General features: G+C 40.3%; 1 protein-coding gene across 8 annotated transcripts in view; it reads right to left on the minus strand.

Annotated features, from left to right (window-relative positions):
* anks1b (ankyrin repeat and sterile alpha motif domain containing 1B) overlaps positions 1–26793 on the minus strand; it is a 737478-nt gene that overhangs the window by 197344 nt on the left and 513341 nt on the right. For all 8 annotated transcript variants that reach the window (XR_007264449.1, XM_048610130.1, XM_048610129.1 and 5 more), the window contains one exon: positions 6770–6903. Coding sequence is in view for 7 of the 8 variants with exons in the window: in XM_048610130.1 (XP_048466087.1) it covers positions 6770–6903 (134 nt within the window). In the remaining variant the exon portion in view is untranslated. The remainder of the gene's footprint in view (positions 1–6769; positions 6904–26793) is intronic.

Genomic DNA, 26793 nt, shown 5'->3' on the forward strand with positions numbered 1-26793 from the left:
GGCCCGAAACGTCAGCTTTCCTGCTCCTCTGATGCTGCTTGGCCTGCTGTGTTCATCCAGCTCTACACCTTGTGGTCTAAAGTCACATGTAGGCCAATTAAGGATGGCAGTTCCCTTCCCTAAAGGACATTAGTGAACCAGGTGGTTCTTTTCTGATATCATTTTTATATCATCATTAGACTCTTAATTTCAGATTTTTATTGAATTCAAATTCCACCATCTGCTATGGCTGGATTCTAACCCAGGTCCTCAGAACGTTACCTGGGTCTTTGGATTAACAGTCCAGTGATAATACCACTAGGTCGTCTCCTACCCTACATAAGCTGGTAGTTTCTCAAACACATTCTCCTGCATTCTCTCTGTGTCCCTTGATCACTTTACCAATCAAGGAATTCTCTATCTCTGTCTTAAATACATTCACGGGCTGTCTTAAATGCATTCAGTCACTGTATTCTGCACAACGAATTCCACAGATTCACTACCCTTTGGCTGAAGAAATTCCTCCTCTTTTTTATTCATTCATGGGATGAGGGCATCACTGGCTAGGCCAGCATTTATTGCCCATCCTTAATCACATGTAGGCCTGACCAGATAAGGATGGTAGTTTTTCCGACAATCGACAATGGATTCATGGTCATCATTAGTCTCTCAATTCTAGATATTTATTGAATTCTAATTCCACCATCTGCCATGGCAGGATTTGAACCTGGGTCCCTGGAACAATACCTAGGTCCCTAGATTAACAAACCAATGATAATGCCACTAGGTTGTCATATTCCTTCATCTCAGTTCTAAAGGGCCATCCCTTCACCATGAGCCTGTGCCCTCGGGTCCTAGTCTCTCCTACTAATGGAAACATCCTCTCCACATCCACTCTATCCAGGCCTCTCAGCTGATCAATCAGATACCCCCTCATCCTTCTAAACTTGACTAAGTACACACCCAAAGTCCTTAAATGCTCCTCATATGAGGAGCCCTTCATCCTCAGGATCATTCTCGTAAATCTCCTCTGGACTCCCTCCAATGTCAGCATATCCTTCCTTAGTTACGGGGCCCAGAACTGCTCACAATGTTCCAAATGCAGTCTGACCAGAGCCTTATAGAGCTTCAGCAGCACCTCTCTTGTATTCTAGCCCACTTGAAATGAATGCTAATATCACAATTGCTTCCTAACTGTCAAATGAATCTGCACGTTAGTCTGAAGAAAATCCTTAAGTAGGACCCCCGAGTCCTTTTGTCCTTTAGATTTCTGAAGCCTTCCCCCTTTAGAAAATAGTTAATGCCTTTATTCTTCCTATCAAAATGCATAACCTCACACTTTACTACGTTGTATTCCATCTGTGCACATTTAAGTACAACACCCTTAGTCCTGTGTTGATTGCCCCTCTTCTCATAGTTGTCCCCCTTTTCTACTGTGCCTGAAGTTAGATTCCTGAGCCTTTCCATACTCTCTGTCCTATTACTTGCTCGGGGAACTTAAATAACCTGTGCTGAGCACTCCTACTCCTTTAACTTTTTCCATAATTTTTCATGGAACTGAATTCCCAACCCCCCCAATTTCATTTAAAGCCCTACCCACAGCCTTAGTTTTTCCCTTTCTGGGAACATTGTTAGTTTGATGAGTCGAAGACAATTGACTTTGAATATCCTCCTGACAGTCTGAGGCCTGTAGGATCTTTTAAAATGAATGACATTTGGATTTCCTTTGTGGAAGATGTCTTCTCTGGTGAAACAGGCAATTTCTTCTTTGCAGCATCCAGAATCCTTGGACATTGATTGTTCTTTCTCTGTAGGGGCTTTGCTAGAGTTATGTGCATTTCATCTTCAATCTGTGTCAGCAGATTTTCATTTTCAATACATCTCCAGTCAAGACTGTGGTGGAGTAGGATGCTCCATCTGGAGCTCCTCCACTCCTTCTGTTTATTTCCCATTTCCCTCTCTTATTTCCCCCTTTTTTGATGTTTTTCCCTGATGTAGAGCAGCATGGAGGCATGGAGCAGAGCGGGCTGGAGGCCTGAATGGAGCAGGATGGCCAATGGGCTGGAGGCTCGAGTGGAGCAGGATGGCCAGTGGGCTGGAGGCTCGAGTGGAGTGGGGATGGCCAGAGGACTGGAGGCCTGAGCAGAACGGGATGGCCTGCAGGCTGGAGGCCTGAGCACAGCGGGACAGCCAGACGAGCTGGAGGGGAGCCGTGCAGCCAGCACGCTCGGAGCTGAGTGGAAACAGTTGTTGGACTTGGGATAGGTGCAGGTGGTCAGCGCAAACCCGGTCAGGCCACGGATGGAAGCCCCCTGCACAGATCCACTGCAGGCCCTTTATAGAAACACTGCAATGCTTATCTTTTTTACTTTATTTCTTATTTTTCTAACTTATACTGTGAATAACCATAAGTAATGTCACTGTGTTCCTTTATTTCTCTTTTTGTATCTAAGATTTGTACCTAGGTACTCTGTACCTAAGATAGTGCCATGTGGAGCAACATTGTAAACATTTCACTGCAGATCTGTACTTCTGTACTTGAGTACATGTGACAATGAAGGAAATTCCAATTCTATCTGTAGATTTCTACTGGAGCATGTAAACTTTTGATTTTGAGGTGTTGATTGGTTCAGACTCTCTCATTCATTCACCCTTAGCATTATTGGTGAAACCAACATGTTCACATTCTCAGTTCTGCTATTTGAGAATTGCTTCTTGCTTGGCATGATCTCTATTGCCATAACTGAGGATTCATCCTGGGAAATATTCTGCTTAAAACAGCCATTTCTGAATCACGTCAGCAACATCACACTTGAATCTAACATGGCTATTTATTTACCTGTTACACTCCAAGTTATAATCAGTTATAGATTTTCCACATGGCTCAAGTGGGGGATACAGTTCATTGACTATCTCATGTTGTTTAACTTTGTAAACCTTATTAACTCTTGCTGTCTGAGCACTTGCCGTTGTTGAAAGATTGATGGCAGTGGAAACCATTTGTGCAGTTCCTCCATAGTGACAGATTCCTATCTCATTGACAGTACGAAAGAAATTTGTACTGCCAATATAAGCCATCTCAGTGATTTCTATTTTTGTTTGGATCCTGCCATGAGTCTAGGAAGCTCAATGAAGTCTTGTCCTTTGATTGGTTATTCCTCAACTTGCACAGTTCCTTGAATAGTTGTTCTTTAACTTATGCATAGTTTAACTCCTACTGTTTTAAGATGATTGTGGTCAAGGCATACATTCCTACTCAAGTGAGAATTCTCGGTTGAGTAAGTATAAGATTGTGTTATTTGGTGTCCTTTATTTTGGAGATGCTTGAAATGTACCTTTAATCTTCAGTGCTATGCCTCCTGGACCATATAATTATACTATTGACAGCTATTGACTGTATTTTCTTAACCAAGGCTTACTATCTGATAATATAGTGACACTTGCTCCAGTGTCTTAGTTGAAACCTGTGAGATGGCCATTCACTGAGATATTGGCTTGCCAAAATCTTCAGCTTCTAATTTAGTACTTAATTTGGAAGCTACTCTGTATCTCAGAAATTGTTTTCTTCATGATATCCAACTCTTGTTTTATTTGTTCCACCCCTGAAATTAAGTCTTCCTGGCAAAATTAACACTGCCTTGTCCTTGTAATGGGAATATATGTTTAGCTTGCTGACAAATTTCACACTAATATCAGTTCTGCTGCTCTTTGCTATGCATGTTTTGTGGCTGAAATTGAGTATTGCTACCTTCTTGCAACAAAAATGGAGGTTTCCCACCCTTTAGGGCCTCACTGTATGAATCCCACTGTTCACAGCTTTAAGAAATAATTCCCATTTTAACAGCTTTGCTGAATGACTCCTGCCACTTGCAATTTAAATAAATGATTTCTGCCTTTATGATGGCACTTAAGAAGAATCACCTGCCTTTCTCATGTCCTAAATAAAGTCTCCTAAACGTTCTGTCCCTGTTAGAACAGGCCGCCTGTGGGATTTAATCTGCTCAATGTCATTGCTTAAAACTAGCTTCACAGTGCGACCTCAGATGAATATTTCTGCAATGGATCCTTTACTTCCATTTCTGTAGTCATGCCTTATGCTGCCCACTCACGATGGTGGCACTGCTTGATCTGAGCCATAATTTCTTTTAAACTTCTCACTTTTCTGGCCTGGATCTTGGTGCCATTTTAAATTTTCCATTGTCCACCAGGAATTATAAGCTCTACTCATGGAGTTTCTGACATCTGTTCACACACTGCTAAACTCCAACCTGGGATAAATCCCACTAGCCACTGCCTGGGGATGCAGCCTGTGTCTGCTTTTGAGTTACTGATTCTCCTACTGCAGGCAGTTGCTAACTCTCCTGTTGTAACCTGTCCCTTGCTCGTTCTGAAGTGTTTTTAGCTTTCACTGGCATCCTCTTCCTTTGTGAGGATTGTCACAAGGATTCTTCTGTCGGGTTTGCAAATCTTCAGCTCTTCCCTGCTGCTGACTGTGCTTTTTGAGAAGGCACTTTAAAGCTTACACAATTCAAATCTACACTGTTGCTTTCAAGGAGAGCTCATTATGTTGTATGAGCCGCTGCTCAATATTGGTAGCAACCTTCACTATATCTTTAAGTGCAGGAAACTTCATGGCCTCTTTGGTTTAAGGTGGTAAACCACTTCCTGGTCTAATTAGAAGAGTCAGTTGTAGTAGATACACTAGTTACAGTCCACATTGATATGATAGACATTGTTACAGAGACTGAGATATTAGGTCTCACTCCTTTCATATTCACAACTGCTCTGTCCACAAGACATCGTCACAATGGATGACGCTTATGGTACTCCTCAATTTAACCCCCTCAGATTTTTTCAGATACAAACACAACAGATGGCATTTGAAAATCAGTAATCCATCATTCTTATTATATCATTAAAGCTCTCTGGTCCACATCCTCTTCTGCACCTTAAGTGTGCTTGTCTATGGCTCGTTCCATCATAGTTTCATCTGTCCCCATCTCTAAAACCTTTTCCAATCACACACCATTATCTATCCTGTCACCATACACCATCTCTGCTCAACTCTGACAGCTCTTCATTTCTCTGATATATTTATTTCTGCACCCTACACCCTTTGCTCAATTCCTGTGGCTGTATCTTTAGCTGACCAAGCTCTACATTCTAATCCCTTAATCCCCTCTGCTCCCTAAAGACCATCCCCTTCTTTTAGCTCTCTGCAAAATTCATTTCTTGCTCTTCTTAGCTTCTGCATCCATTTTTAATCTAATTTTACTATTGTAAATTCACCTTTTTTCTATATTAAAGGCATTGGATAAATATAACTTACTCAGTGTTCGCTGACTTAATAACAGTGACATTGGTTGAGATAAATTTTGTGTCTTCATAACATCAACAACACTATGTAAATAAAAACTCATTCTTTCTCAGAAATTGCTTTTACTTAAAATCTACAAGATGAAAATACATTTGGAAGCTCTCCTTCAGTATATCAATGAACATGCATGACAGCTTTAAAGCAGTTTGAGACGCTTTCACAATAAGAAGCTTTGATCATTCATAGCTATAATCTTAAACATGATAGGAAAGCTTTCCACTTAGGCATTCCGACACCACACATCACCAGAGAGTATCCTTCCAGCTTGAATTCCATCCATGCAGCTTATAAAATAGGATACTGTAGAGCATGGATCATTCCTGGCAGATGCCGGAATTGTCAAAACATCAAGTTTTGTCTTTAATCTGACAACAGGGAGATGCCATAATGGAAATCATATTAATAGCCTTAGCCACGATGCAAATATGCAAAGTTATCAACCTTATACTTCTACAATGAAGAAGCAATTAATTGCCAGGCAAATATTGATGCCACATGGTCTTATACAAATATAAACACTTTTGCAAGATAACTCATCATTTATTGCACACCATGAAGTGAAAGAAGAAAGCCTACACTTTTGATTGCTCAGTTTTACAGTGAGAATGATCTGGCATTTAGGTCAGAACAGACCCAAAATGTACAACAGTCTAACTACTGACTGACAATATTGGCACCACAGGTGTTGGATTTCATGTTGCCAACAAAAGATACTTTTGGAGTAAGATTCCTACATGGACCAATTGGAAGGAAACTCCATGCAAATAGTTGCCCACTTTATAGACATGCCACTGCTTCCACTTCATCAATTTTTATAAGTCTGCCTGTGTTGGAGAAGATGCTATTTGCAATTCTGCCAATCCAAATACCACCTCCTCTGTTATTTTAGACAACACATGGCACAAATTAAAACCATCATTTTCCTTTTCCCATTTTTTAAATTATACATAAATACGTTGTTTCACATAAGAAAATGGATTAATTAGAGAACAGAACTGCTCCACTGAGAAATATGCTTCAAATGGGCCAGAAATGCATTTTGGAAAGTTCAAGCTAGGCTACTTTCACGTATTGCATAGATTGAACAAGCAATAAAGGAGCTGAACCAACAGCAAAGGTGGCATGAGTAACAAATAGCAAGGAATCGATCGACCACCATCATTGCTTTAGACTTGAATTGTTGTCAGCAAGTAAAAATAAATAGACTACATTCCTCTTATTAAAGTAGAACAAAGATGAGTGATACCTGCTTCAAATAGTGTAAAAATATTAGCATTACTTAAATAAACCCTGGAGTTTCATAATACCAGCACTATTTTAATCTAATGATTCATATTTGTGAAACATTAGATTATTATTTGCAACCTATTTATTTAGCAGCAAAAATAGGTTAGTCACACCAACTGAACTTACCTGAGGTCGGATAACTTTCTCGATATTTTTCAGTGCTGTATCTGGGGACGGTGGTGAGCAATCCGGGGTGGGACCTGTACTTTTCCTGTGGTGATTACCTTCTGGTGCTGTAACGGTTACTTGTGGGGCAACCTCTGCAACAAAATAGGTTATTTAAACATATTTTAACCATGTCTTCATCAGCCTTGATTATTTTTTTCATGTCATTTTATAATACAAGTCATAAAATTGCTTACAAAATGATTTATTGTTAATTATTAACTGCCCATTGGCTTTGCAAACTGACTCCTTCCCAGAATTAAAAGATAGTTCAAAGATCATTCCATACTTAATTTCTCTAACTAACGAATGAACACATCTTCTGGTCTATGATCCCTGAATAATCTTCAATACCGTAATGTTTCCTCTATAATAAAGAAACACTTTTGTTAAAATCCCTCAAAATCACTCAAAAACACAAAATTAGTGCAGCATCTGAATTTTAAAAGAATAAACTGCATGGCACACTCTGAAGGCAGAGGATTCCTTAAAGGATTCAGACTGTATCACTGATTTCCCCACGTTCATTTTCCAGTGTTAACCCATTAATACCATTACGATGATACAGAGTGTGCAATATACAACAGGGGAAAAAATTATTCAGCCCACCCAATTTACTTGATTACTTGAAAGAAGGCATAATACCGCAGATGTTGGAAATCTGAAACAAACACAGAAAACGCTGGAGAAACTCAGCAGGTCTGGCAGCATCAGTGGGGAGAGAGAGAGAGAGACAGAGTTAACATTTTGATTCTAGTATGGCTCTTCAGAAATAAAGGTGAGTCATACTGGGCTAAAAATATTAACTCTGTCTCTCTCTCCACAGATGCTGCCAGGCCAGTTGAGTCTCCCCTGCACTCTCTGCATTTGTCTCACTTGATTGCTTGGCTTGTGGGCAAGTCCTGCTCAAGTTATTTATGTCAGCCTTCTGTTAGCACTGTCTTTGGCAAAATACGTAACCACTTAGAATTCAAATACTTTATCAAATTTCCATATACACCATGCCAAGTTCTATTTGACAGCATTAATACACTGTATCAGGGGCAACATGGTAGTTCAATGGTTAGCACTGTTGCCTCACAGCACCAGGGACCCAGGTTCAACTCCTGCCTCGGGTTACTGTCTGTGTGGAGTTTGCACATTCTCCCTGTGTCTGCGTGGGGTTTCCTCCGGGTGCTCTGGTTTCCTCCCACAGTCCAAAGATGTGCAGGTTAGGTAGATTGGCCATGCTAAATTGCCCCGCAGTTGTCCAGCTGATGTGGATTAGCCATGATAAATGCAAGGTTACAGGAATGCAGTTACAGGGAAATCTGTAAAATTCGGGTGATCAAACAGTCAATGGGACATAATACTGGGGCTTGGAGGATAAAAGGGAATTGCTGACTATAAAGGCAGCACTCCAAAGTTGAATGATGGAGAAGTGAGAATGGATTAATGCAGTAGACTGATAACATTGAGAATCACAGGATATTTAAGAAGCCTATCTTTCAAATAGATTGGATAAAGTCCACAATGTACTTTATGAACATGTTTATGGAAAGAAAAATGTTGATAATATTTTCCTGCAATCTATTTTTGTATATTATTGAAACTAAATCCCTAAATCTTCTGTTTGCCTATTTGTAGAAATGTACATATTACTGTCAGTAATAACTCATAACGTCATGTGAATTTTGTTCAATTACTTGACAGATTATTGAATATTTCTGATATTGAACACATTCCAATAACCTTTTAAGGCAAAAGACACCAACTCTTTTCATCTCTAGGTTAAAAATGGACAGAATTATAAATTGACCGCCTAAGAGGAAAAAAAAGACTTGCATTTTTCTGATAATTCTCACAATCTCATGTCACTTCAAAGCACTTCATAATCAATTAAGCATTTTATGAAGTGTAGAAACTATTGCCATGTAGGAAGCAAGGCAGACAATTACTGCTTAGTAAGGTCCCATGTGTAGCGATGTGATAGTGACCACATTCTTCTTTACAAGATGTTGTGGAGAGAGAAATACTGCTCATAAGGCCATAAACCATAAGAAACAGGAACAGGAATAGGCCATTCAGCCCGTTGAAGCTGCTCCACTGTTCAATAGAACCGTGGCTGATCCTTAATTCCTCATATGTACTTTTCTGCATTTTTCCTGTAACACTTTATTGCCCTACAGATCAAGAATCTATCTATCTCACAATATTCACAAGGGCCCTGTCCCCACAGCGCTCTGTGGTAAGGAGTTCCAAAGACTCTCAATCCTCTGAGAGAAGAAATTCCTCCTTACCTTAGTTTTAAATTCTGCGAATGTGCCCTTCCTAGACTCTCCATGAGAGGAAATATCTCAGCATTGATCCTGTCAAGCCCCTTAAGAATCCTGTATGTGTCGATGAGATCACCTCTCATTCTTCTAAACTCCAGTGAGTAGAGACCCAACCTGTTTAGCCTGTGCTCATAAGACAATCCCTCCATACCAGGCACCAGCCCCCTAGTATACCTTCTCTGAACTGCCTCCAATAAAATGATATCCTTCCTAAATAAAGGGACAAAAACTGTTCGCAGAACTCCAGATGTAGTCTCACCACCACCTTGTACAGTTCATGTTTCCTGCCCATGAGCCAATTCTCTATCCATGCCAGTATCTCCCTCCAACACCATGAATTCTTATTTTAAAACTTAACCTTTTGTAAGGTAACTTGTTGAATGCCTTTTGGAAGTCCAAATACAGCACATCTACAGGTTCTCCTCTATAAATTCTGGGTGAGGCTTCCATGAAAAACTCTAACAAATTAGAACGATTTCCTTTTCATGAAGCCATGCTGACACTGCTTGATTAGATTATGTTTTTCCAAATGTGCTGTTATTACTTCCTTAATAGTTAATTCCATCATTCCAACAATAGACATTAGGCTAATTGGCCTACAGTAATCACTTTTTGACTCCCTCCTTTTTAGAATAGGGGTGTCACAGTGGCAGTTTTCCAATTCTCTAGTACTTCTCCAGAATCAAAGGATTTTTGGAAAATTACAATCGATGCATCAACTATCTCTGCAGCTACCTCATTTAGGATCCCAGGATGTAAGCCATCAGGACCAGGGGACCTATCTGCCTTTAGCCCATCAGTTTGTGTGATATTACTTCTTTAGTGATGGTGATGGTACTTAATTCTTCCTATCTTCCTTAGTATTAATGGAATGTTCAAAGTATCTTCCACTGTAAAGACTATTGAAAAATATCTGTTTAGTTCCTCTGCCATTTCCTCGTCCCCCATAATTATCCCCAGATTCATTTTCTAAGGGACCTATGTTCACTTTCAGATCTCTCTTCCATTTTACATATTTAATTAAGCTCCTATTGTCAGTTTATACACTCCTAATAGTTGGCTCTCATAGTCATGGGATATATTGTATCTAACTGATGGTAGACGGACCTTTGGCTTAATGTATTAACTGAAAGATGGTACCTTTGATAATGCAGTAATCTGTCAGTACTGCACTAAAGTGTCTACATTGATTTTCTACTCAGTGGATTAACCAATTTGTGACTTGTGGTGAGCACGTTCCCAACAGAACCGAGAAACCCGAAGATAAAAATAAGAAATAAATAAAAAGACAAGCTTTCAATCGAATCTATGGGAATCACCACACATTATCCTTGTACTTTGCCACCAGCTGAGGAATATGATATACATTTCACTAATCTCCATGCACCAGTGAAACAATCTTTGATGTTGTTTGTTGTCTTCAACATACGCAGCCCTCCTTTATCCATTATTTTGCAGCAAGTAAAGCAATTGCTCGGGCATTCCAGGAGTTAGAGAGTCATCCGACAGCACAGACTGGAGTTGGATGTCAGCACCCCCTGGAATTCCATGGGATTTGCCCAGGAAAATCCCCTTACACCTAGAGCCCTCCAAAATAAAAACCCGAAACATCAAATAATCTGGAGAGTTGTGCTTCAGCTTTGTTAATCGTTACCCAGGCATGCTCCTAACTATGCTTCCTGCGACCCCTTACAACCCAAGTGCCCTGATAGCCACTCCTCCTCCCCCACCCAACATGATTCCACCCCCGACCCCCTCCCAGACCTGATGCCGTTGACCTAATGTCCCATCGGTCCCGATAACCATCTTCCCCACCCAACCCTGCCAATACTTACCTCTCTGCCATGCAACCCATTCCACTGCTCTGCCACCACCAGATCCAACACCTCCTCCTGCCCGCTAGCCCTATGACTGACCTTGCCCACTAGCCCTGACATGCTCCCCTGCCTGCCCACCCACCCTTCCACAACATTCCCCCACACCTACTCTGCCCCCACTGACCCCAACAATCCTGCCCACACTGTCGTCAACCCTGACACTCCCACCCAACCTAACTTAACTAGCACTCCACAAATACCTTACCTATCCTTTCATGGCAGCTTTCAGTGCCATGCTGGGCTGCTGGATATTCTTAGAATCTTAGAATCCCTATCGTGACAATCCACACCTAGCATCAGAGCATCCCACCCAGGTCCATCCCCCTAAATCTACACATCCTTGGACACTATGGGCAGTTTAGCATGGCCAATCCACCTAGCCTGTACATCTTTGGACTGTGGGAGGAAACCCACGCAGACACGGGGAGAATGTGCAAACTCCACACAGACAGTTGCCCGAGGGTGGAATTGAACCTAGAGCCCTGGTACTGTGAGGCAGCAGTGCTAACCACTGAGCCACTGTGCCACCCTATTTAAAACTCTGTACCACAGCATACTGATTATTGCAAAAATGGGCATGGTTTGACTTTGACTCCCTGCACCCCAAATGTCCTGCTTTATCGGGGGGTGTGGGGTACATTATTGTGTTGATCTCTGATGGAGCCTGAATTGGAATTCCTGGCTAGAAGTGCAAAGCTAAGTAATAAATTCAAAAATACGAGCAGAATGCAGTCTGACTGTGATTACCACTTTTCAGTCTACCTGGGCCATTACTTCAGCGTAGTTCACTGTGCTGACCGAGAAACCAGCATGACAAAAAAATTGCTATCACACAGAAGAATATGTGACCTGATCACTTTTGAGTTAGGTTAGCACCATTAATCACCATGGAGACAAGCATTTCTTTTATTGCCTGGCCTTGTCAAGACTCATCGCCCTCTTCTAAGGCTCAAGAGAATGCATTGTGTAACTCTATCCGTAAAAGCATAAAATTCACCCATGCTCCAATGCAATTGTCTGTATTCCACTGGATTGAAAAATCATTTGGGATTTTTAATTTATTGTGTGTCAATAAAGAAATCTGGACCAGAATATAAAACTGGAACTGCAATCAGAAAAAAAATGCTTTTGGAATTATGGACCAACAACAATTTCAATTCTTACTGGAAATCCATTTCGAAATGTTTTTTGGAATAATGGCTACATCGTCTGCAGATTACATATTGCAATGGTTCAAGTTCATTGAGTCAGAGCTCCAGAAAATTTGGAAATAACAGAGAAACTGTGGGATTGACTTTACACTTAAAACTTGTATTTTGCAACAACCCTCCATCCACTGCACTTGCTGCAATAATAACCTTGCTGTACTAATGTGGCTCTGGTTGCTGTAGTCTTGATTGCGAGTCTCATGAATTGCTGTAGAGATTATTTTGCTCCACTAGCTTGTCTTTACGAAAATAAGTTCAGCTCCATCTACAACTCATCATTGATACCATTGTGTCAGGCATCCGCTTAGAAATTCTCCTTCTGACCCAAAGGATAGAACAGTAGGTAATACTGGTAGCAATGTTTTTAATGCATTTTTGTAATGTGGGATGACTGTCTGGGCGAGTATGTACTGCCCAATCCTAGTTGCCCTTGAGAAGATCTTGGTGAGCTGCTGTCTTGAACTGCGACTGTTCAGTTTGTGGGTGCAGACCCCCGGCGCTGTCAGAAAGGGAATTCCAGGATTTTGACACACCAACACTGAAGGAATGTCAATATTTTTCTCAGTCAGGATGGTAAGTGGTTTGGAGATGTACTTGCACAGGATGATGTTCCCATGGATCTGATGCCCTGGCTCCGCTAGATGGTAATGACCAAGGATTTAGAAGGTGCTGTCTATGTTTGGCTACTGATTGACTAGTCTGAAAGTCAGTTCTCCCAAATTTGGCACTTGTGCCCAGTTGTTGTTAACAGCATCAACAGGGCTGAGTTTCTTGCTGTCATTTTTGGTGCCAGAGTCACTCTAGGTTTGTCCATCTGGTTTCATGCCTATTTTTGAGACTTTTCAATAGCTGATACAAGTGAATGGCAGTTGACAGTCAACCACATTGCTGTGTTTCTGGTGTCACATATAAGCCAGACCACGTAAGGACTGCAGTTTCCTTCCCTAAAGGACATTCATGAAATCAGACAGATTTTCACAACAATTTACAATCTTATGTCATCTTTCAGAATTTAATGAATTAAAATTCCACCATTTGCAGTGCTGGTGTTCGAACCTGGGTCCCCAAAACATTACCTGTGTTTCTGGATGACTAGTCCAGCAACAATGCCATCACTTTCCTGAAGCTGTAGCTTGGATTATTCCTTAATTAACAGAAGACCTTTAGCATTTCAATGGAGCTTCTCAGTTGCTCCAAGTCCAACAACTTTCTTTGCACAATATCTACTTCTAATATTAAGTTACTGGCTAAAGATAACGTTAGCCAAATCAAATTCCATGCATTCCTATCATATCTATTTTCCATTCTTGTTTTCCATTTATTACTGATGCCAATGTCTCCCCAGATGGAAATAACACAACAGCTGTTTGCGCTAAAGGATGGAAAATGCCAAATGGAAATCTGGGACTTTCACTTGTGGTTTAAAGATTACCAACAGACACAAATTTAGACCAGGAACTGATTTGTAGCTTAGTAAAATACACCCATTTAGCAATGTGTTACTTTCTCCCCCAATGTATAATGCTTTTCAGTAGATATGTATTCATTACCAATTCGTCCTGATGAAGGGTGTAAACCCAAAATGCAACTCTCCTGCTCCTCTGATGCTGCCTAACCTGCTGTGTTCCTCCAGCTCCACACGGCATTGACTCTGACTCCAGCATCTGCAGCTCTTGCTATCTCTAAGATGCTGTTGATTGTCTATTTCTGCTTATTTACTTTTAATATGCGATGTTAATGTTTCATTTTCTGCAAAAATGGGGTTGCCTGACAAGAAAGCAAACTTTAAATTAAGACTATAGAATTTTACACTGATACAGCACAAAAAGGATGGCCCATTGTGCCAGTGTCAGCTCAGTGCAGGATTATTCAATTAATTCCATACCCAATTCTCCTTCTTCACTCTTAAGTAATATTTTTCTCCTTCAAGTATTTTTTTCCAATTTCTATGGAAGGTTATGATTGAACCCGCATCTATGACCCTCTCAGACAAGGTGGTCATTGGTTTGTAAGGTGCTGGCTCAGGATCATTGGTGAATTTCTGCGGTGCATCTTGTAGATAGTACACACTGCTGCTACTGAGCGTCAGTGGTGGAGGGAGTGGATGTTTGCAGATGTGGTGCTAATCAAGCGGGCTACTTGCACTGGATGGTGTCAGGTTTCTTGGTGTTATTGTAGCTGCACCCATCCCGGCAAATGAGGAGTATTCCATGACACTCCTCACTCTGCCTCATTGATGGAGGACAGGTTTTGGGGGTCAGGAGTTCCTTTAATCCTTCCACCACTGGAAATGGCTCTCAGCATTTCCTCTATCAAAGTCCTGAGTAATTTTTATCACCTCCATCAAATCTCAACTTAATCTTGGGGAAATAAACAACGATACAGTGCGAAACCTGGAGATCTGAAGTTACTGAAAATACTGGAGAAGCCCAGCAAGTCCAGCAGCAGCTGCCAGACCTGCTGGGTTTCTCCAGCACTTTCAGTTTTTACTCACTCAACGTCCCGTGTTATAAGAGAAAGCACCCAACTCCTCCTGTAACTCCACAGAACTCATCCCTGGTGGTATCCTCAAGAAGTCTTTCCCACTCTCTCTCCAAAGCCTCACTATGCTTCCAAAAATAGCAGTGCCTAGAACTGAACACAATACTCCATCTAAGGCCTAAACCAAACTCCATAAAGGTAATAGAGATGTTCTTTTATTTTGTTGACAAAGAAACCATGAAAGCGGATTTTCAGCCATTTTTGAGAAGATATCCTTCACCATTATCGAACATGATTACTTGAAAGCAAAATTCGTAGAAAACATACACGATCAGAATATACTTGTAATAAGTGAACGTAACAAGCTTAACTTATAGAAGTGAGGCATTTGGCCAATGCATGATTCTGAAAGTTGCAGACAATAAAACTTAGAAATGCAGAAAACAGTAGGAGTAGCAGTGACTTAGCTACATTGCATCTGACAGCACTATCTAAGGACAGGAATGCTGTGTGTCCTGGTACTTAGATGATAGATGCAGGAATGTGCTATTGTATGTGCAATGAAGCTTCAGCTGTGCCACCTATGTGCCCCAAGGAGTGTTGCTCTGTGGTTGCTGTATCACTATGTGCACAATGAAGGACAACTCTGGATTGCCAACGATTGACCAGGTTCAAACTCTGCGCCAGGGATATCCCAGCAGTGGAGAAAGCTTCCACCTATGGAAACTGGGAAAATTGGGCAAGTGATGTACTATTGGAAATGAGATCAGTTTGGGACAACAGCAAGAGACAACCCTCTGGGCCTCACAAAGAGAAACGCTCAGTACAACTTGACAAAAATGACACTTTGTCAATCTCTGGTAAGATTGAACCATTGTTACTGAAACTGAGGAAGACCCAGATGGTAAGTTTTAGTCTTTCAAAATTCAGCCTCGCACTAAGTCCCTATCACATTATAGTCAGTGATGGTTAAAGCACACCTCAACATTAACCCTTTCATTACATACACACCATCTCCACCACCTCCCAGCCTTTTCCGCATAATTTATATTCATACACGTGCGTACAATTACTTTTATAACTGCTTCATCTTGCCCTCCAAATCTCTGAAGCTACATAATCAGGCAGTCTGCAGGATTCACTATTCTCCCAGAACATGTTCTCTTCAGACTTGGAAGAATGGTAGATCTTTGGGTTGCAGATTGTTGACTTTGATTTCGTTCCTGATTGCGGGAAGTTTGAAAGTGCCTGTAAACTAGAGGACCATGTACCTTTTGGATTTCCTTTATAGTGGATGTGTTTGCTGCTGAAATGGGCAAGCTCCAAAGCAATAACAGGACAACATTTAATCTCATGCAATTCCGTCATTAAGGACAGATGCCCCATACAAAACACTTCGTATTTTTGCAGTATCCTGGAGCGCTGGACCAAGCAAGTTTTTGCAAGTCTCTATTATTGCTGAAGAGGTAACATCTTCTCGATCTTGTCCTGCACCTTTGCACATTGGCTGCTCCCTTCTTAATAGTGGTTTCTGTGGGTTGTAAGCACCACATCTGCAATCTTCTCAACAGACTTTTATTCTGTTGGTAAATTTGTGCTTGAGACTCTTCATTCGACTTGTTGCATAACTTGCGGGTTTTCATCCAATCTTGGTGAAACCACCATTTTCACTTCAAGGATTACTTCTTGCTTGCATGATCTCTGTCACTGCTCATTATGATTGTTCCTGGGAAGATGAGGAAATGAAATTCTCTATTTGATCTTGTCTTCAGAATCACCTCAATGTTTGACATCAGTCTTAAATGTGTCATTACTATTTGCTCATCAAGCTGTGCTGCATTCTGAATTACATCAGTTAAAGCTTCATCAATGAGCTCAAGCGTGATATAATACTCACTGGCTATCTCATTACATGTGCTTTGCTGCAAATTTTGCTGATTCCTAACAATCTAAACTCAGTTCAGTGTTGATAGCTTTAGAAATGATTTCTGCTAATCCAATTCAGTTGCAGTCATTTAATGAAACAAATTTCTTATGCTAACATAACTAATCTGAATGGATTCGGTATTCCGTTGTGGTTCTGCTAGGAGTTCATGCCAGTTATTATTTGACTGGTTGTTCCATGACCAACTGTTTCTCAACCGAATATTCCTTGACCTCATATTTCATGACTGCCTTTGCAACATTCCCAGGTTTGTGAACTGTCTTAAAGTGTGTTTGTAGCCTCATTCTATCTATGCCTCATGGTGCCCACTCACTGTGCACAAAAAGGTTGGAAGTATTTCTCTTACTTTTTGCTTCCTCAGTCTGTAAATCTCTGCTTTTTTGAAGTTTCCCTTTGTTCACCAGGGACTTCAACTTGACTCAGAGAGTCTCTGATGTCCATTTGCTATTCAGCTGAACATTGACTCAGGGGTCCTCCTACAAATCCCGAGCACTCAATGCAATCAGTAATTGCCTTGGAATGACTAATACTCTTGGTTCCAAACTCTTTCCTTATGCTGCATGTGTCTGAAATATTTTCACTGCAGATTCTACCTTGTTGAATCTTGCCACAAGGTGTTCGGTCAGGTTCCTTAATGGTCAGCCCTTCCCACTGCTGAATACCTGCACAATCAGTTTTCTTAAAGATGTGACAGAAGGAATCTTCAAATCTCCACTGCTCCACTGCTGTTGTTAAAGGCTGCCACACTACTTTCCACCATATTGCTAAATGAATCCTCACCATTATTCATAATGTTATCTTGTAAATTTGCTGCCACCATCCTCTTTCCTGGAAAGGATCTGCAGGAACCACTTGGTATATTGTGGTAGAGGCAGTATAATAAAAAGAGGCTCCCGTCTTTAACAAAATGTAGTCGATCGCATGTTAGCAAGACACAGTGATCTGACAGGTATTGTTACAGAGGCTGTCAGTATGATGCAGATGGTAGGTCTCATTTCTTTGAGAAACCTAAGATGTTCTTGCACCAAGACCATATGACAGCATTGTAGTGGGTGATGCTTAAGGCACTCCTCAGCACCAACCATTTCAGATCCCTATACCCTTAAATAGCAGCAGCAAATCACTCCGATCACACGGATTGATGAGAAAGAGGAACCCAGTGTGGCTAAAAAATGTTTGTAGGTGAGTGGATGAAGGTGTGGAACAAGTAAAACAGAGATCAATCCCAAGAATAGTGATACAAAATTTACCATTATAATGTGCATGCAGATCGGGTGGCACGGTGGCTCAGTGGTTAGCACTGCTGCCTCACAGTGCCAAGGACCCGGGTTGGATTCCACCCTTGGACCACTGTGCAAACTCCACACAGACATTCTCCCCGTACCTGCACGGGTTTCCTCTGGGTGAGCCAGTTGCCTCCCACAGTCCAAAGATACGCAGGTTAAGTGGATTGGCCATACTAAATTGCCCCATTGTATCCAGGCATGTGTAAGCTAGGTGGGTAAGCCACAGGAAATGCAGCGTTACAGGGAAAGGGTAGACAGTTGGGTTTTGGTGGGATCCTCTTCGGAGGGGTGGTGTGGATTCGAAGGGTCGAATAGCCTGCTTCCACACTGTAGGGATTCTATGATTATCACCATTATCAAATGAATAACATTTCTAATCGCATGAATGTTTGAATGAAATCATTTTCCTTTCACTACTTACAATTTTTTTAAAGCATTATCATGGACTAGTTAATGGCTCCAATAATGAATAGCACTACATATATTCCATTACAATATCTGATCCAAATGTCTACCTCAAGTCAAATTTTAATTGGTGTACATTTTAGTACATTTGTGTTCTTTTGTTGTGTGGATCTTTGCTGTTTAACAAGTTCTGGATATAAAAAGACATGGTATGCTGTCAAAAAAGCAGTGTTCCCTTTAAAACTGTAGTGCAGTGGAAAATACTTACAGTGCTGCAGAAACACGCAATGTAAAACTGAGAAATAATTATGGCACAATCTTTTTATAGAGCACTAGTTCCCCTAAGGTAACGTCCATTTTATGGAATGACAATCACATTGAGCACAGCCCATCTGTTTGTCAGTTTTTTGGCTGGCAAATGGAAAATAACAATAAATAGAAGACATGGATAGGGGATTTGCTGGTTTCAACATTTTTCCAATGGACTTATCTTGTCTAATCTAACAGGAAGGATTGCATATCTGTTCATTGCGGAAGTATTGCATTCAAAGGGATTCTAGAATTTGTAATGTGGATTCAATAAATTTTAATGCAATTAATGTAATATTGGGTGATGTGATATTATACAATATGACCTTTTGTTGTATGTTAGGACTTAAAAATATACATTCTATTTAATTCCTCAATGTTACTAACACCTCTCTGCAAGATCAGATCAGGGGCTTTTGCTGATATTGAATAGTCAATCCAGTACTTTCACATTTGAAGGTGTGGTGACATTCCTGAAAATCACAACTTCAAGGGAAGTAACTAACTTAAGTTGTGTAGGATCTTAAAATACAGATATTGAAACATTATACCCTCTAAGTTTTAATATTTCACATGGTTAAATCCCTACATTGGTAAATCAGATACCTGTCAAAATAAAATAATTGTAAGACTATGAGAGAAAAACTTAACTTGCTATTCATAGTCATTACTGCTCACTAGCAATCCTATTTCCTGAAGCTCATGCTTGCTCATCCTCCTGCTCCTACAGACAATTCTCACTTCCCAAGCCTCCAAGTTGCGATGTCATTCCCCCAGTCATGACATCCTTCTCTCCTCCCAGCCCCTTATCCTGGACTTGCGTTCCATCAAGATGGTATGCAAGTGCAAGTCCCAATGGTTCAGAAGTGCTGGGGTTTTTGTAATCATGTTGTTTTCTGTAAATGTACCTGTGCACCACTTTCCCCTCTCGATCTTGGGAGATCAGCAGCGAGCTTTGAAAAGCACATTTCTTTAAAAAAAGACATGGAATATTTCAGCCTCAGTGCATCTAAGCTATCAGGATTCACACTTTCACAACTTTGGAACAGCAATTTCAGACTGAAGTGGGATTTTGAATGAGAATCCAAGTCCAGGAGAAGAAAGCAATGTGTGGGTTAGGGAGGTAGAAGAGGCTGCAACTTGTTCTTATATTTTTGAACAGTAAAGGAATTAAGGGTTATGGTGAGTGGGCGGGTAAGTGGAGCTGAGTCTCAAAAAGATCAGCCATGATCTTATTAAATGGCGGGGCAGGCTCGAGGGGCCAGATGGCCTACTCCTGCTCCTAGTTCTTATGCTCTCATGTTCAACTCAAGTGGTCATGAATGGGGATACATAACCATTTGGAGGTGAAGGTGGCAGAATGGGACCAGGGTACGTGCCAACTAGGTTGCACAAGAAATGACATTAAATGAATCTTACTAGGCTCAATGAGATTACAGGCCCTATTAACTTATCAGTATTAAAACAAAACAATGGTAATCAGGCCATCTTTAAGGAAGGACTTACTGTACCTCAGCACCTAATGTATTCACCCACTTGTTTATGGAAGAGATCTGCACATTTGTGTGAATTGAAACTTGGCTGAGGTGGCAGCATTTCCCTGCTGCATAAGAAGGTTGTGGAATCAAGTCTCATTCCAGGACTTGAGCACAAAAGTCAAAGCTGCCATCTCAGTGCAGTACTTTAGAGTGCTACACTGTTTAAGGTGCTGTTTATCAGACAAGTCTTTAAGCTAAGGTCCCATCTGCATTCTCAAATGGATGTGAAAGATTCAAAACACTATTAGAGTTATAAAGTCAGAGTCAAGGAGGATCATGGGGTTATCTCTGTTGTCTGTTCAAAATTCACTCTTCCATCTACATCACAAAAACAGGTCATCTGGTCATTTCACATTGATATCTGTGAGAGTTGCTATGCAAAAACTGTGTGCTTTTCTTACATTACAGCAATCACTATATCAGAACACTGCAGTAAAATGCTCTGAACATCCAAGGCATGATTGAAATTATTTTCTTTTTCTCTTTTATTAGTTTATCTATGAATTATGGAATGTGGAAATCAGTTTTACTCAGTTAACAGCACTTATGCCTCCAGGGCAAGCATTTTAAGAACAATGCAATGTTAACCTGATCACTTTGCGTAATTCCTCAGCCAACTAAACTGAAAACAAATATTATTCATTTACTGTTCACAGCTTGTTCTGCAAAAATCAATTGTCATATTTGCTTACCTAAGAACAATGAATGAATATCAAAACTAACATTGGCTTGGAAGAACTTCACAATATTCTGAGATGTCATGATCGGCAAGTCCATTCTTATTTCTTAATACCTTCTGAACCAAAAACAAATCATTCTTAAATGGCAAGATGCTTCTTCTGCTGTTCCTGCAGGGTGCAGGTAGAATTCTGGGAGAGGCCAAAATGACATCCAATTTAACATAATGGAGAAAATCTAAAATAATTTGTTGTTTTAGTTAATGCTTTTATATCTGACTAAGCACGATGTTGGTATTAGAGTATCAATGTCATGGACTTCAGTTTTTGAGCACAGATGTCAGTTTATCTGCTTTCGATGCTATCTCAGTTAATTGTAGTCACTCACTTTCTGAAATTGATTGAAATCATCATGCTGAAGTAATATTTCTTGTAATTATTTCATTTTTACAGAAGCCAATATCAGTGGAGTACTCATGCCTTCAGACTGAGACCCCAGTGTGTGGAGTGTGTTTGTTTTCCATGCTCTATATTCCTGATCTCAACCAAGTGCTTGGAATCAAACAAAAGCTGGTTATACATCACGTCACAAAGCGGAGGACAAGTATAACAGACATAATTATGCTCTCTTTCTTGTGGGTACAGAAAACTGGGTCACTTTTGAATGGAATAGACAGAACCCTGGGTATAGGTTACCTGTTTATGTTGCTTTTTTACAGGAGATGTCAAAGGAGCACCCCAATCCATCACTACATCTCTCAAAAAGGGGAAGAAGGGTCTAGGCCCGAAACGTCAGCTTTCCTGCTCCTCTGATGCTGCTTGGCCTGCTGTGTTAATCCAGCTCTACACCTTGTTATCTCTATCTGGTTCACTAATGTCTTTTAGGGAAGGAAACTGCCATCCTTACCTGGACTGGCCTACATGTGACTGCAGACCCACAGCAATGTGGTTGACTCTTAAAGTGCCCTCTGGGCAATTAGGGCTGGATAATAAATGCTGGCCCAGCCAGCGATGCCCTTGTCCCACGAGCAAATAAAAAATAATGCCTGGCAGAACTGGGTGGCAGTCCATGCCTGAGTCAATATAAGTCAAGGTTCTTCTTCAGGCAGCGACAATGGGTTTAAGATTTATCCCATATGCCACTTCTCGGATTGCAGGAGACTTGGAGGGGGGCAGTTTCTGATGATTCCATCCAATCAAGCTGTTTCAGTGAAAATATAGTATGCTCGTAATCTGGCTAGAAATGTACAAGTATCACAACATCATCACAATAATAAATTGAGTGATGAGACTAGAAAATGAATTGAACTGAGAATATTATAGTCAATGAGTTACACGTCCTTCATAAAGATTACTTCAGTTAAAACCCCTGTTGTCCACATAATCACATCATCATTAAAATGGTTAAGAATATAAATTCCACCCAAAAAACACATGGAGATTGAAAGAAATGCTGAGCTGACTTCAAAAATGCAATTATCAATCAGCATTAATTAATAAGACGAAGTTAAAGACTGAGGGATTTGATTGTGTCATGGCAAATTGTGGTTAAAGGGCATGAATCTGTCACTTTTTCAGGCGACATATAATTTATAAGATGGCTAATTATGACCAAATAAGAGCAGTCAATCACCCTTAACTAATAAATTGCCACTTATACAAACTAGTTCTGGAGGGAAGTGAGGGATTAGGGAGTGTGTAATATCAGTTTTAGGGAAAGTAAAATGACACAGTGTATTGCACAGACAAGAATGTAGTTAAAAGTATTATTAGCAAAGGAGGGAATGCAGAAATATTAACCTGACTGCTTTGAAGGTCGAATGAGACAACGTACTGAGGGAGGGACTCAACAAGACAGTTCCCAGCTAAACCGAAAGAAAATTCTGGAACACTAGGAAATCTACTTTTGCAGCAGACATAAAAGAGGACGATGGAAAGGTACCGAGAAACTGAGGTCGCCAGAAGTCAGGGAATAAAGGAGACCTCGTTAGCCTCTAAAAGAGAAAAATTAATGGTGAACTATCCAAGTGAAAAGGAGATGTCAAAAGGTTCTACTCATTCCAGGGTGTGAAGAACCCTCTATTTTTCCACATTATAGGGTCTTGTCTTTAAGGTTGTATTAAATACACATTAAATAGTTGGGAGAAGCAATAAAACATTGGTCTTACAAAAATAGTTCATTTGAATCTCTGAATCATTGTTCTTCTGGGTGTGAACCTGAATTCAATCGACTTTGGAACGAATCCTACAAAGTGGACAATCTATACAGAAACAAACTGCCTGCCACATTGATTGGTAATCAACTACAATTCATGCTCCTTATGGACAAGGAACGCAAAATCAACGGCTCCAATTTTAACTCCAGTACAGTTTTCAGTGGATGAGCAGCAGAGTGAGTTTAAAATTTCATCTCCAGCTCAAGAAATATACTCTGAACTGTTTTAACACCTGGGCCTTATCTCAATCCCATGAGATGATTTTCCATCTGTCCCTGACAGATAAGTGCTTACCCGCTTACAGAAGGAAAACAGAAGTGAACTGTTGCCAAGCTGCCCTCCAGAATTCCTGAGGTCTGAAGGTGGGAGAGTGAGCCCCCTGTTGATTGCACCAACACTCAGACAGTAGCTTTTGAGCATTTGCAAAAAGCGGCTATGTTTTCTTAATGCTAGATCACAACGGACTAAGACCAGATGGAGGAAGGCAACAGCTAAAAACCCTGCTCTACCATGTTAATCTATAAAGTCATAGGCAATGAATGTTAACAGTGGCACTAGCCTTGTATGCAGCTCTCGTATGCCTCAAGCTCCCAGAAGCTCCTATTGACATTTCTATATCCCTGGCAGGGCAGTAAAGGTCTAAGCTTTCCCTATGAGGCCCAGGGAAGAAAAACTGAATGATAAACATTTGTTTTCTTTTTGTGTTTCATGCCCACATCTCTACAATGTTGAATCAGCCTGGTGGGGGACTTACATCAGTGCCTTGGTCAGAACATTTCAGCCCAATGGATGCACAGATGAAAGGTGTAAAGAGCAGCCACCCAAGAAAACAAGTGAAAATTGGAAACCGACATCTTTCAGATGCTCCACAATGGGTCGGTAAGATCAGAAAATAAGCTTCAAAGCCACCTACAGTCTGTCGGATGGTCAAGTGAAAATCGCTACCAAAGGTTTCATGTGAATTGCAATTCAAATAGCATAACTGCAGTAAAGAGAAAAGTAAAATTTCAAAGGCTCAGCCATTGGGTACTTATTAAGCTTACTTTCAACACTTCGGACGTACACGAAGAATTATGATCCTGCTACCTGTTTGCAAACATTAAAATGTAACTGTTTGATCTAGTTTTTGGATACATTGACTTGCTAGCTAGACCAGGCCTCTGCTTTTCTTTTGAACCAGATTGACAGAATTGGTCAGGAGGGAGTGATAGGGGCAAGGTAACATTAAAAATAAGATGATGTGTGGGAATATAATCCGTGCCTCTTGCAATTCAAATGCTTTAGGATAAAAATGTCTCATGGGGTGGCCATCAACCAGCAATTTGCTGATTCTAAGGATTCTGCCACTGATTTCCAACTAGAGATAGAGATTTCTGTTTGGCCTTGTAACTAACCACTTATGGTAAATTATTAATCATCTCCTTTGTACGTCCAATATTGTAAACTTTATCTCTCAGAGGAAGCTGTCAGAAATCGAGCAGATCAATTAATCCTGGTGTTGGATAATAATTTCACTTAGTGACTCATGCATTGAATTTTTTGTTTTCCCAGTGCGAAACAGCTTGGTTTCCAATAATTCTCTCGTTCTTGTCTCACAGCAAGAATCAGAATCACATTGTTGTGGGTGGGTAGGTTGCAGAGAATGGGTTATTTGTACCTCCACAGACTACAAGCCAAACATGGTCAGCACAATTGAATGAAATACTCTGCAAAGTAAGATGCAGCAATTTCTTCAGGCTACAGTAGTATATCTTTTATATAACAAATCAAAATACAGCTGTAGCTTGATTTGCAAAGTGACACTTGACATGGTTTGGTTTTTAATCTTTGATCAATAAATTCGATCAACAGCATTTATTAAATCAGAAGATTAAAAGTACAAGTACTTTTTGAATGTGCAGTTTCCCTTTCAACGATTACACAGCATATGCAATAAGAAAATTTTGTTATAGATTTGGATGATCAAATATGCACATTATCATAGAATATTTACTACATTTTTTCTTAAAGTTTTAAATTGACATATTGCTAGAGAGCTTTAAATGGGAAATTTCCTCAAGAAAGAATAATAAACCTCTTTAAAATTACTCACTTACATGTTGGCGATTTTTCCATCCAGAATTCCAAGTCCCGCTCATTGCAGGAGTAGGGTTCAAGGCCAAGACACAACCCTTTTTGTGTTGTCATATTTCAGGAGTTAAATTGTTTGAAGGCCCCAAAATCACTTTGATAATGATTGGAGAAGGGTAACAAAGCCTTAACCTATAAAAGTAGACGTTTGTGGATTGCACTTGGTTCTGTCACCGTATGCTAATAATAGGATAAATTGTGCCATTCCTATTTTTTGCATGCCTAACATTAATTCTTTGGGTAAAGAAAGGTAGTTTATTTAATATATAAGATGCTATTGATTTTTTTTTAGGCTTGATGTCACTGAAGGCATACAAGAGACACAGACTTAGATGGCTAGTAGATTTGCAGAAGTGATTACATAGCAGGATCAGTCAGATAGATGGGTGACTCTCAGGAAAGGCAAGAAGATAGTTCAGAAGTCTCTCGTGGTCATTCATTTCTCAAACAAATACTTCAGTACTGGGTACTAATGAGAGGGATTGTCTCTCAGAAGAAAATAGAAGAGGCAGTCAGATCTTGGGCACTAAGAATGAATCTTATGCTAGGCGGGGTTTGGCAAATTTTAAAAGAATAATTGTTATAGGGAACTCTCCTGTCATGGCCACAGGCAGGAGATTCTGCAGCAGTAAGCATGAATTTAGTTTAGTATGTTGCTTTCCTGGTACCAGGATTAAGGATGTCTCAAAACATTTGAAGCATATTTTTAAAGGGAGAGTGAGAAATCGTAAGTTATTGTATACATTGGTAGGAATGATGAAGTTAAGGAAAAGATTAAGGTTTTACAGAGTGAATATAAGAGTTTAGATAGAAGGTTAAAAAACAGAACCTCAAAAACTGGTTTACTCTTGGTGCCAAGCTTGAATGAGAGAAGGAATAAAAAGATAAATTAATGGCTGAAGATGTGGTATAATGTTCAGGGATTCAGGGTTTTGGATCATTAGGATCTCTTCTGGGGCAGGAAAGACCTGTTCAAAAAGGATGGGTTTCACCTGCACTGGAAAGAGACCAATATAGTCGCAGGAAGATTTGCTAAGCCTATCTCGAGAGACTGTAAACTTTAGAGAAGTGGGTTGGAGGGATCCTAAGGAGCAGAATAAATAGAAAGATAGACGAGGATTGTTCTGAATCTGAAAAGAATCAGTTATTTAAAATAGGCAGACAAGAGCAAGTCAGAGAACTCTGAAGAATTAAACAGCATTTATTTCAATGCAAGGTGTCTTACAGGTAAGGCTGGTGAACTCAGGGCATGTTTGGGAACATGGGATTGGGATATCAGCTGTTACAGAAACTTGGGTAAGAGATGAATAGGACTAACAGCTGCATTTCAGATCTTACAGGAAGGATAGTAATGGTGGCAAAACAGGAGGGGATTTTTGATTAAGGAAAGCTTTACCGCTGTAACTAGAGAAGACGGTTCTAAAAAATTGTCCAATTAAAATATATGGGTTGAAATTAGAAATAAGAAAGGAATGATCACCTGGATGGGATTGTATTAAAGGACCCCCAATTGTCAGAGGGTAATTGAAGAACAAATATGTAGAGACATCTCAGATACATGTAAGAATAACAAGGTTTTAATAGTAGGTGATTTTAAT

The sequence above is a fragment of the Rhincodon typus genome, chromosome 22 (genome assembly GCF_021869965.1).
Source record: "Rhincodon typus isolate 14 chromosome 22, sRhiTyp1.1, whole genome shotgun sequence".
In the NCBI taxonomy this organism is placed as follows: Eukaryota; Metazoa; Chordata; class Chondrichthyes; order Orectolobiformes; family Rhincodontidae; genus Rhincodon; species Rhincodon typus.